The sequence below is a fragment of the Ziziphus jujuba genome, chromosome 2 (genome assembly GCF_031755915.1).
Source record: "Ziziphus jujuba cultivar Dongzao chromosome 2, ASM3175591v1".
Classification (NCBI taxonomy): Eukaryota; Viridiplantae; Streptophyta; class Magnoliopsida; order Rosales; family Rhamnaceae; genus Ziziphus; species Ziziphus jujuba.
Window position 1 is genome coordinate 34101359 of NC_083380.1, and position 16461 is coordinate 34117819.

The 16461-nt window shown below is 35.1% G+C and overlaps 3 protein-coding genes and 1 pseudogene across 17 annotated transcripts; 3 read left to right on the forward strand and 1 right to left on the reverse strand.

The window, feature by feature from the left end:
• Positions 1 to 177: 177 nt before the first annotated feature.
• Positions 178 to 4985, forward strand: LOC107410008 (pentatricopeptide repeat-containing protein At2g26790, mitochondrial). Of its 4 annotated transcripts, none has more exons than XM_048473869.2 (6): positions 178 to 395; positions 861 to 3314; positions 3511 to 3625; positions 3706 to 3772; positions 4331 to 4469; positions 4595 to 4985. In XM_048473869.2, the coding sequence occupies exons 1-2, from the start codon at positions 226 to 228 to the stop codon at positions 3298 to 3300; spliced, it is 2610 nt and encodes an 869-aa protein (XP_048329826.2). In that variant the 5' UTR covers positions 178 to 225; the 3' UTR covers positions 3301 to 3314; positions 3511 to 3625; positions 3706 to 3772; positions 4331 to 4469; positions 4595 to 4985. The 4 variants fall into 4 exon arrangements, with proteins under 4 accessions (XP_048329826.2, XP_048329827.2, XP_048329828.2 ...); XM_048473872.2 differs by having other exon boundaries at positions 255 to 395; positions 736 to 3314; XM_048473870.2 differs by lacking the exon at positions 3706 to 3772 and having other exon boundaries at positions 3511 to 3650.
• On the forward strand, positions 3597 to 8082 carry LOC107418705 (probable O-methyltransferase 3; annotated as a pseudogene).
• Positions 8083 to 8817: 735 nt separating this feature from the next.
• Positions 8818 to 11919, forward strand: LOC107418666 (pentatricopeptide repeat-containing protein At2g17210). The gene is given in 10 exon segments (XM_016027366.4): positions 8818 to 9466; positions 9468 to 9652; positions 9655 to 9908; positions 9911 to 10005; positions 10007 to 10254; positions 10257 to 10313; positions 10316 to 10668; positions 10671 to 10804; positions 10806 to 11126; positions 11128 to 11919. Coding segments are annotated over 10 exon segments (2163 nt in total). The 5' UTR covers positions 8818 to 9056; the 3' UTR covers positions 11234 to 11919.
• Positions 11459 to 16189, reverse strand: LOC107418665 (pentatricopeptide repeat-containing protein At2g26790, mitochondrial). Of its 12 annotated transcripts, none has more exons than XM_048473711.2 (7): positions 16030 to 16189; positions 13012 to 15655; positions 12739 to 12855; positions 12595 to 12660; positions 12119 to 12178; positions 11901 to 12038; positions 11459 to 11809 (listed from the first exon to the last, which is right to left on the reverse strand). In XM_048473711.2, the coding sequence occupies exon 2, from the start codon at positions 15539 to 15541 to the stop codon at positions 13097 to 13099; it is 2445 nt and encodes an 814-aa protein (XP_048329668.2). In that variant the 5' UTR covers positions 15542 to 15655; positions 16030 to 16189; the 3' UTR covers positions 11459 to 11809; positions 11901 to 12038; positions 12119 to 12178; positions 12595 to 12660; positions 12739 to 12855; positions 13012 to 13096. The 12 variants fall into 12 exon arrangements, with proteins under 12 accessions (XP_048329668.2, XP_048329666.2, XP_048329664.2 ...); XM_048473709.2 differs by having other exon boundaries at positions 11901 to 12047; XM_048473707.2 differs by having other exon boundaries at positions 11901 to 12178; positions 13012 to 15580.
• Between the last annotated feature and the right edge of the window lie 272 nt (positions 16190 to 16461).

The following is a 16461-nucleotide window of genomic DNA, read 5'->3' on the forward strand; positions in this document are numbered from 1 at the left end:
GGTTTATATAATTTTAATAATATATATATAAATATAATACTCATGGAGAGAGTCATTATAAATTTTATAATTCAATAAAAACATTTCCAATTTTATTAAATTACATAATATAAAATCAATAAAAATTTAATCTCATTTAAATCATTTATTTGTTATAACTAAGGGTAGCTTTTATCGTAATTGGGGGGATTCAATCGTAATTTGAGATTAGCGGTGTGCGGTGCGATGCATCCCCCCTCAGAGAATAACTTTATTGAAGCGGTGAGTGAGCGAGCGAGCGAACCCAATAACAGAAGCCGCACAGGCTTCTTCTCGGCCTCCCTCTGTTTGTGTGTGTGTGTCTCTGCTATTTATCATGTTCATTCCAACCAACAATCACTTTTCCATATCAGCCGGTGAGTTTTCAATTTTCAGCTTTCATTTTTCTTTTTCTTCTTCTTTCTTTTTTTAACAAAAATATCCAAGCTTTGCTTCAAAGTTTGAATTTTTATTTTTTATTTTTGCTGGGCTAATCATACTGATTTCTTTGTTCCAAAAGCCAGTTTGATATGCCCTTTATGATTTTTTGGACTAATTGACAGGAAAAAGCAAACTTTTTTTTTAGATATATAATGATATATCTGCGTATGCTAAGTATATGACCCAAATTTTAGTGTTTGATTTGTATTCGTGTTATCTGTGTTGATTTGTATTTTGTTTCTCTTTTTTTTTTTTTTTTTTCCCCCTCAATCCCAGTTCTAATCCAAGTGAGCTAGCTGCCTGGAACTTGATTTCAATTTTGATTTGAGCATATGAATGTGTTTCTGCTATTGGGTTTGGCTATCTGTCTCCAATGTAGTTTGAATTGCCATGTGGTTCAGATGTACTTTGTCCAGAAAGATCACACTACCAATACGTACTTCTTGCCCTTTCATGGCTGGAAATGGTGCTAATGGTTTCAAGTGTGTTTCCTCATCCTCCCAATTTGCACTTGCCTACTTGAACTCCTGTCCCACTTCCTCTGATGATGAAGACCTTGAATCTTCAACTGCTGCTGCTACTTCTAGTAGCTCTTGCTTAACCACCCAAAACATCCACCATAGCTCCTCTGAATTAGACACCATCAGAGTTGTTGAAAAGCTAAGAAGTCTTGGAACAAAACCCAAGGACGCTTTTTTGTTCTTCCACGAAGTGAAGAGAGCTGGTTTCCAGCACAATGTCTCCACCTATGCTGTTCTTGTTGCTGTTTTATGTTCCTGGGGCTTGGATAGGATGTTGGATTCTCTGTTCTTGGACCTTATTGAACATCCACCATTCCAAATATCAGAGTTGTTGGAAAAGCTCAGAGAGGAACTTGTGGTTGGTCAATTGCTGGTTCGAGCTTATGATGCCTTAGTTAAATCTTTTGTCAGTGTTGCCAAGTTTGATGATGCTATAGATGTTCTGTTCTCGGAAAAAAGGTGTGGACTTGTTCCACATATCTTCACCTGTAACTTTCTTATGAACCGCTTGACTAAGCACGGTAAAATGGATATGGCTATAGCCATTTACATGCAGTTGAAAAGTAATGGTTTGAGAGCTAATGATTACACCTATGCAATTGTAATCAAGGCACATTGCAAGAAGGGTAGCTTAGAAGAAGCTGCCAAAGTATTTTTAGAGATGGAGGAATCTGGGGTAACCCCAGGCGTCTTTGCTTACACAACATATATTGAAGGGCTTTGTGTCAATAAGAGCTCAGCTATAGGGTATCAAGTACTTCAAAAACTTATAGCAGCAAATAACCCGATTGACATGTATGCTTATACTGCCGTGATTCGCGGGTTCTGTAACGAGGCAAAGTTGGCTGAAGCTGAGCGTGTCTTTCTTGACATGGAAAAACTGGGTATAGTCCCTGACTTGCAAACCTATGGTGCAATGATTAATGGCTATTGCAACGGCTATAATTTGGTAAAAGCTTTGGCTCTTCACGATGATATGGTGTTGAAAGGTATAAAAACTAATTGTGTGATTGTTAGCATGATTCTTCAATGTTTGTGTAAGATGGGAATGCATTCTGAGGTTGTAAACCAGTTTAACAAATTCAACGGTATGGGGATTTATCTTGATGAGATTTCCCACAACATTGTGTTGGATGCTTTGTGTAAGCTAGGCCAAGCAGAGCAAGCTGTAGAATTGTTTGAAAAGATGAAGGGCAAGAAGTTGAGTGTAGATATTAAGCATTATACCACTCTCATCAATGGTTATTGTCTCAAAGGAAACTTGGGCAATGCCTTGAATCTTATGGATGAAATGAAGGAAAAGGGTTTCAAGCCTGATAATGTTACTTATAATGTTCTTGCTGCTGGGTTTTTTAGAAATGGCCTCACATCTAAGGTACTCTTGGATTATATGGAGGCAGAGGGTATAAAACCAGATAGTGTGATACACAAAATGATAATAGAAAATTTATTCAAACGTGGAAAGGTTGAAGAAGCTGAATTGTTTTTTAACTGTTTGAAAGTTAAAAGTCAGGGTAGCTGTTCTGCCATGATTAATGGATATTGTGATGCCGACAATACACGAAAGGCCTACAAACTTGCTGTTAGATTGTCAACCAATGGAGCTTTAGCAAGTAAAAACTCCTACTATAAACTACTCAGTAAACTTTGTATGAACAGTGATCATAAAAGTGCTGAAATGTTGCTCAACATGATGTTGGACTCGAATGCAAAACCTACCAAAATTTTCTACGACAAACTCATAGCTTCTCTTTGCCAGACCAAAGATGTGCAAAAGGCTCGGAGGATTTTCAATGATTTAGTCAAGAAAGGGTTGACTCCTGATATCATTAACTACACAATGTTGATAAACAGCTACTGCAAGGTAGACCGTTTGCAAGAAGCCTATAATCTGTTCCTAGATATGAAACAGAAAGGTATCCAACCTGATATAACTACCTATACAGTTTTGCTTGATGCTCATTTGAAAACAGAGACAATGGAAAAAAAAGAAGCAATTGGTGTTTCACCTATTTTGACAGAAATGCAGGAAATGGAGATAAGATATGATGCCATCTATTACACGGTCTTTATAGACTACCATTCTAAGAAAAACAACATTGAAAATGCTATTTCATTTTTCAATGAAATGATAGAAAGAGGAGTAGAACCTGATACGGTGGCCTTTACAGCTCTTGTGTTGGGTTGTTTTCCTAAAGGAAATCTGAGTATGGCTGTAACCGTGTTTAATAAGATCATTGAGAATGAGATGATTACACAAGGTCCCTTCTCAAGGCAAAGAAAGTGTAACTTTGGAATTAAGAATATGTGGAGATCATAAATTTAGAACCAAAGGTAAGTTGCATTTGACCCTTTTTTTGAAACAAAAAGGCATCTATTTAAGTAACTTTTATAAATAATCTTATATTTAACTCTTATTAGGACTCATACATTGAGATTGTAGCTTGGCTTTCATGCTATGTGTTTGTTCTCACATGGATTTTGTTTTGTTTTTTCTTTAAACGAGTTTCATTTTATTATTATGTAACAGAGAGTGGAGAAGCTTCCATTGACGTATTTTTGACGGCACCATAGCATGATAACTTTGATTATGCTATTTGACATGTTCTCCAAGACATGCCTGCCGATGCTGATGCTGAAATCAGGTTCATTTGAATGAAGATCTGCAAGGTTACCACTGATTTGTTAATGTTGTTCTGAATTTCTTAGAATTGTTTGTTTGTAGGAGAAATCTACACTTAGACCTAGGAGAGCGACTTGTTTGAGCTCTTTGCCTACATGCACTAGGAAAGGTAATAACTTTCTCCAGAGGGAGATACTAAAAAAAGAGTTACTTTTTCAATATTTATTCTTTTTCACAGGGTCCACATCATATTATTTTAACAGTAGAAAAGTGAGTTGAATTATACAAAGTAAAACAGAAAACTGTTGAATATCTACAAGAACAACTGAAAAAAATTAAACTTTTCTTTAATATAAAATAAACCATATGTGAATAAAAAGGAATTATTAAAATAAGAACTTGTAAAAGTCTAAAGCCTCAAAACCTTCTAATTAAAAATTTTAATAATGTCAAAGAAAGGAAGAGAGAGAGAGAGAGAGAGAGAGAGAGAGAGAGAGAGGAGACACATGGATGGCTACAAACACGTCTAGTGGCTTCTGGCTTCTGCAACAGCATGCAGCTCTCTTCTTCTCAATCTCTCTTTCCCTTTTCTTCATATGATAATAGATGTGTTGTGCATATGTGTTTAATTAGAGCTGGAGAAGTTTGTGTGAAGAAACTGGTAATTAATCATAATGAACGACCATGATGAGCTTATCAGATTAACTTTTGATAACATGATTTGCAGGACTATTGCTGTTAAATTAACTTGAGAAACAGAAGAAGAAGATGAAGAGGAACAAGGTTACCTTCATGCCCTTGAAACATGGAAGTTATGAGGATCCATAATATGCTTCTATTCCATGTTTTTGTTATGTAAAGGAAGGGTATGTTTTTATGGTATTCTTTCCTTCATACCCTTAGCATATAATTATAAGTAGCAATTTTACAAATATTCCTCGTTTGGCTGCTTTCCAAGTTCCTTAATCATCTTCTGTTTTTGTTTGTTCAGCATTGCTTGTTGTGGAAGACTGAAAGTTTTGAGGAGAGCTAGAAATTCAATCTGCAAGACACATTATATGGCATGGAACAAGACACATTATATGGCATGGAAACGAAAAGCTCCAAATGAGTAGCAGCTGAAGCTTATAGATGCACATGCAAGTGTCTCATCTCGTGGAAATGCACCAGTAATGGATAGTGGGAGTACTTGAATTTTTCTTCATTTGACATGCTAAACTGTTAGATACAAAACAATCAACAATCAAAATTGTTCACCTTCCCTCCTTCACTGTCAAAGAATCTGTGAACCTGTAAAATAAAAACAAATAAATATTATTTTAGAAATTAAAAAAATATAATATAATTAGGATTCCCAATCATATTTTGATTGGACCACAAAATCCTTCAATCGTTTTGAAGTTAGATCTAGTTTAGATGTACTTTATTTATTTTACCGTAATTTGCTTTGACCTTAAAACTGATGAATTCATACTTCCTTGGGTGGTCCTCTTGGAACGAGGAACACATAAACAGGGGACAGATTAGCTTAAGCCATCTCAGGAATGATAAAAAGATGAGCTAATTTTTAATTTTTTGGACAAGAGAGTTATAAGGACCGAATGAAAAAGATATATATAAATGCGCACACACATTTTTTTTTTCCATTTAGTCTCTTGAGATATAACTTAACCTCGGTAGAGGTTTGGAAAAGTTTCTGTGGTGCGTAAATTGTAAATTGGCTGCTGGTGGCATGGGAAAAAAGAAAGAATGATGTCTTTGCGTATACCCAATAATGTGTATGCCTTTTGGTCCTTCATTACAAAAAGTGCAGTCCTTAGCACTAACCCTATGCTAATAATGTTTAGATCTTTAGATCAAGAAGGAAGGATTGTTCTCTCTGTAAATGATCCAAATAGAAAAACATCTCCTGTCAAATTGTTTTCATAATTATTATTTTAGGCTGTTGAGCTTCGTACTGGAAGATTTAGAACATGATGTCATATTTCATATATAAATATTCTATTGCCGGTAGCAAAATGGAATTTTTGTTCCCTTTCTGTCCTTTTAATTTTTATATACATAAATAAGAGAAAACTTCCATGAGATTCATTCCATCTAAACGGATAGTAAGTTGGTAACATGTCATACGCATATTTTATATTTACATGAATTAAGGTGGGTAAAAACAGTTTATAGTTATCATTTTCATACATTGCATGCATATAATTCTTTGATCTGTGATTTGTCCATGAGTGAGAAAACGTATTCCAGTTTGTTTAAGTAGCCTTAAAATGGTGATGATAACCAACCACTAGTTCGTGATGATCTCCCAGAGAACAATCTAATCATGTAACACAATAATGATAAACATGTCTAACTTATTAATTTTAATTTTACTCTGTTTTCACATTTATATGTAAAAGTAGGTAGTTTATGCAAATAACATTCTCCTTCTCTCTCTACATATATATATATATTTATTTATTTTTTTTAATGTTGTAGATATTTGTAAGTTTCTAACTTGCAGATTCAAATAGCTATTACATGGGAATAAAGATTATAAATTTTTTTAGTGTTGCTTGATGTGCTCTTCCAGAAAACACAGTAAATAAAAACTTGTAAAAATCCATATACATGTAAATCTTTTGCACATAATAAGAATAATTGGAAGAAAGATTACAAAATAACACCTTGATCTTATAATCCAGCCACAAACGAATAAACAAAAAAAAGGAGAAAAAGAAGAATACGTTTATGATAATATTAGATATATGCTGACTAATAGTGTTTAAAATGCAACTCCTTGTTATATTTTAAAGTATTATTTGCTATTTATAATAATAATAATAAAAAAAGAAAAAAGAAAAAAGAAAAAAGAAAAAAGAAAAAACTTAGTAGTTTAAAGAGTTTCACATATGCATTATACCCTATATTTTAAGAATCCACTTGCTGCCCCACAAATGCTTAATCAGATTGGATATATGTGGATTATTACACCACCTAGTTATTGAATATTGATCCCACGGGCTCTATGTATAGAGAGCTGCGGTTTGTTGAAAGATTCATCACTTAAAGTATAATTAGGAGTGGCATAGAACTAATCGAGAAATCAAGAAGCTCCAAACACCATGTTAACCTAGAAGATAATGTGGTTAATGATGGTAAGGAGCTTCTTGAAGCTCAAGCCCACTTGTAGAACCACATTTTCTACTTTTTAAACTCTGCGTCCCTCTAGTCTGCCACTTAACTAGGCATGCCGGATATCATCCATAGCCTTGGCCATGGAAACCCATCACTCTTTCACAGCTGATTTCTTCACTACCAATCAACCACACCAAAGCCTATGGAGTCTTTCGCCTTATGTGCATTTTGGTTCATTCTGGCTTTTTTGGTCTCCAAAAACTCAGCACTAGTGACCATGAAGTAGAAGGTTATGTTCTCACTGATTATTCTATGCTTCTTCTCAAAGACAATCCCTTGAATGCAGCACCCTTTTTACGTGCCTTGATTGGCCCTCTTTTGACTCATCCATGGCATTCTCTGACCACTTGGTTCAACAATAATGATCCTACTTCATTTGCCACTTTCCATGGTAAGACCCTTTCCTTTGGGAACTTTGAGCCATTGACCTAAAACTCAACCGCATGTTCAACGATGCCATGGCTAGTGATGCTCAGCTGGTGATGACGGTGCTGCTGAAGGATGAGTACAGAGGGGTCTTTGATGGGTTGGAGTCACTGGTTGATTTGGCAGGAGGGACTGGCACTGTCGCCAAATCCATCGCTGAGGCATTTCCTCAAACAGAATGCACTGTCTTCGATCAACTTCATAGTGGTTGCTCACTTGGAAGCCACCAAAAGGTTGCAATATGTTGGAGGCAACATGGTCGAGGGAATTCCTCATGCAGATGCAGTTTTTATGAAGGTAATCAACTTTTATCTAATTTCTTTGTTTAACATTAATATTATAATTAATTTCGTAATGCATTAGGTTGTTATGCAAATATAGTTAAATCTACTTCTCAGATACACACGCATGTATGAACTTTTTTCAGAGAATGGTAGTCTATATGAGGTTGATCGACGTATATAGACGTGCTGTAGAATCTTCTCCAAGCTTTCAACATCCTGCAATTTGCTCTATGAAATTCCTTTTTTTTCCCTTTCGAATCTTCTCCAAGCTTTCAACATCCTGCAATTTGCTCTATGAAATTCCTTTTTTTTCCCTTTCTCTGCGTTTTCTTTTCCGAAACTTTGCCGTATCAATGGATTTTTCCGGCGAGATTATTGCCGGAGAAACTTGCTCTTACTTTTTTCTAGTGTTCTTTGGAAAAAACACTGCCTAGGTGTGATACTTTTGGATAATGGATAATGTCTCGCATAGTAGCAATGTTTAGAAAAAGATGATCAATACTGTGTTAATTGCTTAATACGCATCTAATTTTAAAAGGCACGAATTTTTTTATGCAAAATTTTTTTTTCTAAGGTTATTTTTAGAAAAATATTAAAAAATAATTTATAAAAAATTAAAAAAAATTATTAAAAAATAAAAAAAATTTTAAAATTAATTTTTTTTTATGCTAGTAACGCATAATTATGGATTGTTAAAAGTTGTAATAATAATAAAAATAATAATGATATGAAGAATGATATGTTTTTTTTTTTGAACAATTTACCTAAATTATAATCTATCCAAAATTCTTCTTTTCATATTACTAATTATGGATTGTCAAAGGTTGTAATAATAATAAAAATAATAATGATATGAAGAATGATATGTTTTTTTTTTTGAACAATTTATCTAAATTACAATCTATTCAAAATCCCTCATTTTCCATGATTCGAACTTATATTCTCGTGGGTACAAATAGAGGTGCTCAACCACTAGAACTAATCCTCTTCATCTGAAAAATGATATGTTACCATCTAAAAAAATTTCTAGAAATGCTCAAATTGAAATTAATAAAATTTGAGAAAAATAATTTTGTATCAAATAGCACGAAAAATAAGTTAAATGAAAATATAAATATTAAATTAGAATCTAATAAAAAATTAAATAAAAAATAAATTATAATAATAACTAAAATATATATTAATTTAAAAATTATTAAATATTTATATATTGATAATATATATGTTTGAAACTAATCTATTATTAAAATTTTTAAAAATATAAATTTTTATAAATATATGATGATTAATTATATATTAATTTATATTTATTATATATAAAAAAATAATATAAATTTATATATATTTTAATATTTAAAATATAAATTAAATTATTTATTTAGTACCTTTATAATAATTAAAATAATAATATAATTATAAAATGTTTTTTCATACCTAAAGACATTAAGGCCTGACTTTACCGGCTAGTAATGTCTTACGCCTTTTATAGCACCGCTTTTATCACTGCTATGGAGAATTCCTGAACGACATCCTCAGTTTCATAAATTAGGACTGCCATGAATGAAATCGCTGCTATGCTCCATTTCTGCCTCGAAGAATACGATACGAGTCCTAGAGAAGAAGCTGTTGCTCAGAGACATTTTGGAGATGCGCTTCTCAACTATCTGCTGCTCCTCCAGCCAACGGCTCTGCAATTGGAATTTGAGGATCAAAGAGTTATCGGCTTGTGGGAAATGGCAACAAGTGCTATCCCACTTCCATGAAATGAAAGTTGCTGGAGTTCAATTAACAGACCCTTATGTGTTCACTTGCATTCTCAAAGCATGCAAGAACCTCTCTTTCTCTGGTTGTGGAAAATCCATGCATGGAGAGTTGATCAAGAAAGGTCTTGAGTGGTACACTTCTAATGGTAATTCAGTTATGGACTTTTACATGAAATATGGGTACCCAGAAGCTGCATTGGGTGTTTTAATTGAAGTGCAGAGATTCAGTTTCTTGGAATATTATGGTGTGTGGAAATCTTGAACAGGGTTCTTCAGGGGAAGAAGGGTTGTGGTAGTTTAAAAAGGCCAGGCATGCTGGGTTCCAACCCAATATTTCTACCTTGGTGCTTGTTATTCAGGCTTGTCGTGCTTTGGGAGTGAAGCGTGAAGGATTAAAATTGCAGGTTATGCAATTCAAAATGGGATTTTTCCTATTCTTTCGGTACAAAACTCTTTGTGAAGCATGTTTGCAGAATATGATGTGGACAGTGCTTGAAAACTGTTTGATGAAATGTATGGAAGATATGTCATCTCTTGGAGTGTGATGATTGGTAGTTATGTGCATAGTGAGGAAGCCCTAGTTGGAATGCAGATGTTTAGAAAGATGTTATCTGAGGTAGGCATTGAACCAGATGGAATCACTATGGTTATAGTGTTATAAAAGCATGTCCGAATTTAGGGGACACAATTATGGGTATTTTAGTCCATGGGATGGCGATCTGCAGAGGTTTTGATTGTTGTATGTTTTGAACTCTTTAATCGATTGTATTCCAATTGCAATGGTGCTGATTCTGCATTTAAAGTTTTCATAGAGATGCTTCGGAGGAATATTGTCTCTTGGAATTCCATCATATCTGGTTTTGTCCTTAATGAGACGCATTATGAAGCTTTATCATTGTTCTATTCTATGGCTATTGATGGAATTGAAGCAGATGAGGTGTCTCTTGTGAATATTCTTCAGACCTGCAAGTATTTTGTGGACCCATTACAATGTAAGTGCATTCTGTAATGATCAGAAGGGGATATGAATCAAACGAAATGGTGCTAAATTCTCTAATGATGTTTATGCAAAGTGTAGTCTCATTGATCTTGCTCGAAAACTTTTTGGTGGGATGAAGAGAAAGGATGTGATTTCATGGAGCACTATGATTACGGGGTTCACCCATTGTGGCATACTTGATGAGGCAATTGCTGTCTTTCTAGAGATGAGGCAGGCACAAGAGACGCCCTATCTAATAACCATTATAAACATTCTCGAGGCCTGTTTCCGTTTTAGGCAACTAAAAATATCAAAATGGGCTCATGCGATTGCCATTAGAAGACTATTGGCTGCAGAAGTACACGTTGGAACAGCTATTTTTGACCTGTACTCAAAATGTGGGGTAACAGAAGCCTCACGAGGGGCCTTTCCGACCAAATTCTTGAAAAAAATGTTGTGTCATGGAGTGCCATGATAACTGCCGATGGTATGAATGGTCTTGCACATGAAGCATTAGGTCTGCTTACTGAAATGCAACTGCATGGTGTGAAGCCAAATGCTGTGACAGCTCTGTGTGTTATCTGCCTGTAGTCATGGAGGCTTAGTTGAAGAGGGTCTTTCCTTCTTCAAATCGATGGTTCAAGATTATGACATCAAAGCTAAATTGGAACATTACTCCTGCATAGTCTACATGTTTGGTCGAGCAGGAAAACTTAATGCTGCAAGGGATTTTATCAAGAAAATGCCAGAGGGATTTAAGGCTGATGAAAAAGCTTGGGGTGCACTCTTGAGCTCATGCAGAAGCTATAAGAACAGCAAGCTGGATGCAGAAGCTGCAGCTCATGGCCTTGAGTTGGGGCCATTGAACTCAACAGGCTACTTACTAGCTCGAGTATATATGCTGCAGAAGGTTGGTGAAAGAAAGAGGCATGAAGGTTGTTGCCGGTTACAGCATAGTGCATGGTGGTCACAAGGCATGTATATTTGTTGCTTGAGATGAGTCCCATTCACAAGCTGGAGAGATCATTTTACAGTTGAGTTGTCGCATGGTTTTATGGAGGAGAACAAAAGTATTGATATGATTGTCATTGAACAATCACCGAACCTCCCATCAAGGAGGCATCTTCTGGTTTCTCAATCTTTTCTCACCATCTTGATTGTTGTGAAAACAACCGTTAATATTCCATTTTTTCTAGCGAGTAAATGAACATTTCACAAAGTAAGGTAAAGCATTGTACTATTAAGTCTACACAGAACCAATTTACAAACAAGTCCTTTCTAAGATCCAAAAGGCCAAATCCAACACATTCATAAATAACATGTCTAGTATCCTAAAAGAGCGGTGCTCATTTGTTTCTATATAGGTTGCTTGCCATAAACAGAGATATCAACAAAATCCGAATATGATAGGTACACAGAAACAACAGACAGACCGTTTCTATGAGATGAGATAACTGCTTCAGCGGGTACCCATGGGACTTGTTTGAGAATTTCATTTCCATGCCATACAGCGTGTCTTGCAGATGGACATTCTAGTTTTCCTCAAACTTTTGATTCTTCTACAAGAGCCACTGCTGAACAATGAAAAGCAGAAGGTCAAGGAACTTGGTGATAAGCCAACAGATATCTTTGTTAAATAAAGGAATACAATAAAAACATTACCCTTCCTTTATATAAAACCCACAATAATGGAATGGAAGCATATTATGGGCCATCATTACTTCCACGTTTCACGGGCCTCAGGTTTAAACTTGTCCTCTTCATCTTTTTGTTTCTCAAGTGAATTTAACAGCAGTAAGCCTGCAAATTCTGTTTCCTTGATAAGCTGATCATGGCCGTAAATACAATTTATTTACCAATTTATCTACTAGAAAACAAACCACAAGACCACATTCCACTATCCTTGTGTCACGCAATAAGAGAGAAGTCCAACCATGATTCTGCTCAGCACAGAATAGATTCGGAGTTAGGAGAGACTTACAAACTTCTCCACCTCTAATTAAACACACAATGTACTTGTCCTTTTTTAACTTTCTGCATGTCACCCTCTCTCCACATTCATTGTTTCCTTTCTTTGACATTCTTAAAATTTTTAGATTACAAGGTTTAGAGGATTTTTACATTTACAGTTTCTTATTTAATTCCTTTTATTGCATTTTTCTATTTTACTTTGTATAATGTACCTCACTTTCCAACTGTTAAAATCATATGCCTGTAGTCTATTTTATTACCTTGCAAACAACCATATGCCAGTAGACTTATTTTACACCCGATTTAATAAAAGAAAGTATATGTATTTATAAATATTGAAAAAATAACTCTTTTTTAACAATCAGTCTCCAGAGAAAGTTATTACCTGTCCTAATGCTTGTAGGTAAAGAGTTCAAAGAAGTTCTTGTTATAGGTCTGCGTGTAGTTTCTCCTACAACCAAACAATTCTAAGAAATTCAAAACATTAACAAATAAGTGGTAAACATGCAGGTATTCCATCTAAATGAACCTGATTTCAGCAGCAGGCTATCAGCAGGCACGTCTTGGAGAACATGTCAAATAGCATAATCAAAGCTATCATGCTATGCTGCCTTCAAGAAAACATCAACGGAAGCTCGTCTACTTTCTGTTAGATAACAATAAAATTAAAATCATAAAAAAAAAAATAATAAATAAATAAACAAACAAATAAAACAAAACAAAATACATGTGAGAACAAAAACATGGCAATTACGGAAATAGAGGCCTTTTTGCTTTTAAAAAAGGCTAAAAGGTAACTTGCCTTTTGGCTCTAAATTTATGTATAACATCTTTATTTCCAAAGTTGCACCTTTCTTCTCCTTGAGAAAAGACCTTGTGCAACCATCCTACAATATTGTTTTAGCATCCATCTCATTCTCAACGATCTCGTCAAGAAGGTTTACAGCCCTTCTCACAGCATCTCTTCTCCTCAAAAAAGAACCCCACAGGAGAGCTGTAAAGGTAACCACATCAGGTTCTACTCCTCTTTCTATCATTTCATCAAGAAACGACATAGCATGTTTATTAGGAAATGAAATACTATTTTTCTTCTTCTCTTTCTGGCAATGGTAGTCTATAAAAACAGTGTAATAGATTGCATCTGTTCTTATTTCCCTTTCCTCAATTTCTTTCATAATAGTTGAAACCTTAATTGCTTCATTCTTTTCCATAGCATTTGTTTTGAAATGACCATCAAGCAAAACTGTGTATGTGGTTATATCAGGTTGGATACCTATCTGTTTCATATCTTGGAACAGATCATAGGCTTCTTGCAAATGGTTCTTTTTGCAGTAGCTGTTTATCAACATTGTGTAGTTAATGGCATTAGGAGTCAACCCTCTCTTAATTAAATCATCAAAAACTAACTGAGCCTTTTTCACATCTCCGGTCTGGCATAGAGAAGCAATGAGTTTGTCATAGAAAATTTTGGTAGTTTCTACATTCGAGTCCAACATTGTCAGAAGCAAGTTAAGAGCTCTGTCATGATCACTTTCCATACAAAGTTTACCGAGTAGTTTAAAGTAGGAAATTTTACTTGCTAAATTTCCTTGCTTTGACAAATTAACAACAAGTTCGTAGGCCTTTCGTGTATTGTTGACATCACAATATCCACCAATCATGGCAGAACAGCTACCCTCACTCTTAACTTTCAAATGGTTAAAAAACAATTCAGCTTCTTCAACCTTTCCTCCTTCGAATAAATTTTCAATTATCATTTTGTGTCCTACACTATCTGGTTTTATACCCTCTGCCTCCATAAAATTCAAAAGGTAAAGTGCCTCAAATGCAAGGCCATTTCTAATAAACCCAGCAACAAGGATATTATAAGTAACAATATCAGGTTTGCAAACCTTTTCCTTCATTTCGTCCATAAGATTCAAGGCATTACCCATGTCTCCTTTGAGACAATAACCATTAATGAGAGTTGTATAATGCTTAAAATCTATTATCATTTTCTTGCCCTTCATCTCTTCAAGCAATTCTACAGCTTGCTCTACTTGCCCTAGCTTACTTAAAGCACCCAACACAATGGCGTAGGAAATCTCATCAAGATAAATTCCCATACCCTTAAATTTGTTAAACTGGTTTACAACCTCAGAAAGCATGCCCATCTTACACAAGCATTGAAGAATTGTGCTAATAATCACACAATTAGTTTTTATACCTTTTGACGTCATATCATTATGAAGAGTCAAAGCTTTTTCCAAATTATAGCCCTTACAATAGCCATTAATCATTGCACCATAGGTATGCACATCTGGGACTATACCTTGTTTTTCCATGTCAAGAAAGACATTCTCAGCTTCTTCCAACTTTGCCTCGTTACAGAACCCACGAATCACAGCAGTATAAGCATACATGTCAATTGGGATATTTGCATCTATGCATGTTTGGAGTACTTGATACCCTATATCTGAAGCCTGATTGACACAAAGCCCTTCAACATACACTGTATAAGCAAAGGCAGGCGGGGTAATCCCAGCTTCCTCCATCTCCAGAAACACATTCAAAGCTTCTTCTAAGAGACCCATCTTGCAGAGTGCCTTGATAACAATTACATAGGTGTAACCATTGGGGCTCAAGCCATTACTTTTCAACTGCTTGTATACGGTCAGAGCCGTTTTAATTTTATCATGCTCAATCAAGCGGTTCATAAGAAAGTTACAGGTGAAGATATGTGGAACAAATCCACACCTTTTTTCAGAGAACAAAACATCTATAGCATCATCAAACTTGGCAACACTGACATAAGACTTAACTAAGGCATCATAAGCTCGAACCAGCAATTGACCAACAACAAGTTCCTCTTTCAGCTTTCCCAACAACTCTGATATTTGGAATGGTGGGTGTTCAATAAGGTCCAAGAACAAAGAATCCAACATCCTATCCAAGCCCCAGGAACATAAAATTGCAACAAGCACAGCATAGGTGGAGACATTGTGCCGGAAGCCAGCTCTCTTCACTTCGTGGAAGAACGAAAAAGCACCCTTGGGTTCTGTTCCAAGACTTCTAAGTTTTTCAACAACTCTGATAGTTTCCAATTCACAGGAGATATGGTGGATGATGTGGTTTTGGATTCTGAAGCAAGAGCTAGTAGAAGTAGCAGCAGCAATGGAAAATTCACGGTCATCATCATCAGAGGAAGTGGGACTGGAGTTCAAGTAGGCAAGCGCAAATTGGGAGGACGAGGAAGCATACTTGAAACCATTAGCATCATTTCCAGCCACGAAATTGTAAGAGATACGTATTGGTAGTGTGATCTTTCTGGACAAAGTACATCTGAACCACATGGCAATGCAAAGTACATTGGAGATAGAGAGCCAAACCCACTAGCAGAAACACATTCAAATGCTCAAATTAAAATTGAAATCAAGTTCCAGACAGCTAGCTCACTTGGATTGGAACTGGGATTGAAAAAAAAACGAGAGAAACATAGTGCAAATCAACAATAGATAACACGAATACATATCAAACACTCAAATTTAGGTCATATGTACATATATATATATATATATATATACACACATTACAGGTCTAAAAAAAGTTTGATCATTTCCTGTCAACTAGTCCAACAACTAATAAAGGGCATATCAAACTGGTTTTTTGGAACCAAAGAATCAATATGAGTAGCCCACCAAAGAGAGGGACAAAAAAAAAAAAAAAAAAAAAAAAACAGAAAGAAAGAAACAGCAACAACCGAAATTCAAACTTTGAAGCAAAGCTTGGATATTTTTGTTAAAAATCAAAGAAAATGGAAGCTGAAAATAGAAAAACTCACCGGCTGAAAAGGAAAAATGATAGTCGGAATGAAGATGGTAAATAACAGAGACAGACACAGAGCGAGGCCGAGAAGAAGCGTCCGCCGCGTCCGTGGTCTTTGGTTGCTCGCTCGCTCGGTCACTCACCCCTTCAATAAATTTATTCACTGAGGCAGGGTGCGTCGCACCAAACAACACTAATATCTAATTACAATTAAATCCCCGCAATTACAATAAAAAAAAAATATATATATATATATATATAATTAATTGAGATTAAATTTTTATTATTTTATATTATGTAATTTAATAAAATTGGAGAATGAAACTCATTTTATGTTTTCATTGAATTATAAAACTCATATAATAAAATGGGAGATATGAAACCCATGAGCATTTTAATTTTTTTATATGATTATAAACCATTTAAAACGTTATGTTGTGCTATTAAT